Here is a 1,244-nt window from a genome sequence, read left to right as displayed (position 1 = left end):
CCTTGCTCAAGTTGTTGTAATCGGGATGGGAGGGGTCCGTGCTCTTCACCAGATCCTGTGCAACGCCGATTGGCCGGCATGCACCACCCACCAGCCACCAGCCACCAGCCACGCACCACGCACCACGCAACATGCATGAGTGCCCTGCCCTGCCCTCTCTCCCTCTCTCTCCCCCTCTCTCTCCCTCTCTCTCCCTCCCTCTCCGTCGGTGTGTACCACCCAGCACCGGAGGAGGGGGGAAGAGGAGGAGGAGGTCCAAGGTGCACCTTGATGAACAGCTCGTAGCGGGGAATCCGCTGGATCGGGAGGATGAGATACGCACGCAACCCGCCTCCCTGCTGCACCTGCACAACCACGGCACCAACACGTCGTCGTCGTCGTCGTCGTCGTCGTCATCATCATCATCATCCGACCCCCGCGACCCGAACTCCCACACTTCCAAACACCACCAGCCGCCACCCCAGCAGCAGCTGCCGCCGCCGCCGCCGCCGCCGGGATGGGGAGGGGGGAAGGGTACGGCACATCAGAGAGCTTCTCCCAGCTCTTACAAACTCGCAGTAGGCCGGCTTGGTCTCCACAGTCATGAGCAGCTCTGGCGGACACGACACGACACGACACAAGAGGAGTGGAGGGGGGGAGAGGGAGAGGGAGAAGACGAATGAAAAACGACTTGCAAGCAAATGAGGAGAGGAAGAGACGGATGGAGTGTGTGTGTGTGTCGTGCGTGTGCGTGTGCGTGCATCCCACCTTGAGCCTTCTCATTCATGCGGGCGTAGACGATGTAGGACTTCAGGTAGGGCACCTAGCGTCACGCATGCAGGGGGGAACAGAGGCAAGGGAGAATAAGGAGATCAGCAAAATAACGCCCCCCCCCCCGGTGAGGTGGAGGTAGCGGGGCGGGGCGGGGCGGGCGGGGCGGGCGGCGGCGGTACGAATTTGCACAGCACGTCGCCGATGAGGGTGGTCTTGTCGTTCCACGTTTTCATTCGTTCCTCCAGGTCCTGCGCCCACGCGGGTTGCACGATGTCGGGGGAAGCCGGTGAGCCACCCCCCCCCGTTATAGGGAGGGAGAGAAAGAGAGAGAAAGAGAGAAGAGCAGTGGAGAGGGGAAATGGCGGGACCAGGGCGGGGTACGTACCTGGAGGAGGATCTGGTTGAGGTTGAGAATCTCGACGATGTTGGAGAAGATGACGTTGATCTCCCCCTCGGTGATGACCCCCTCCGATCTGCTCGTCGAATCCTTG

General features: G+C 62.1%; 1 protein-coding gene across 1 annotated transcript in view; it reads right to left on the bottom strand.

Annotated features, from left to right (window-relative positions):
- Nucleotides 1-758: 758 nt before the first annotated feature.
- ACA1_279630 (HEAT repeat domain containing protein) overlaps nucleotides 759-1,244 on the bottom strand; it is a gene marked incomplete at both ends in the record, with an annotated part of 5,277 nt that continues 4,791 nt past the window's right edge. Inside the window, 3 exons of the mRNA XM_004344674.1 lie at nucleotides 759-802; nucleotides 933-1,001; nucleotides 1,139-1,226. Coding sequence (XP_004344724.1) covers nucleotides 759-802; nucleotides 933-1,001; nucleotides 1,139-1,226 — 201 coding nt within the window. The remainder of the gene's footprint in view (nucleotides 803-932; nucleotides 1,002-1,138; nucleotides 1,227-1,244) is intronic.

This window comes from Acanthamoeba castellanii, assembly GCF_000313135.1.
Source record: "Acanthamoeba castellanii str. Neff unplaced genomic scaffold scf7180000084776, whole genome shotgun sequence".
NCBI classification, from domain to species: Eukaryota; Discosea; order Longamoebia; family Acanthamoebidae; genus Acanthamoeba; species Acanthamoeba castellanii.
This window is presented reverse-complemented; position numbering and strand designations above follow the sequence as displayed.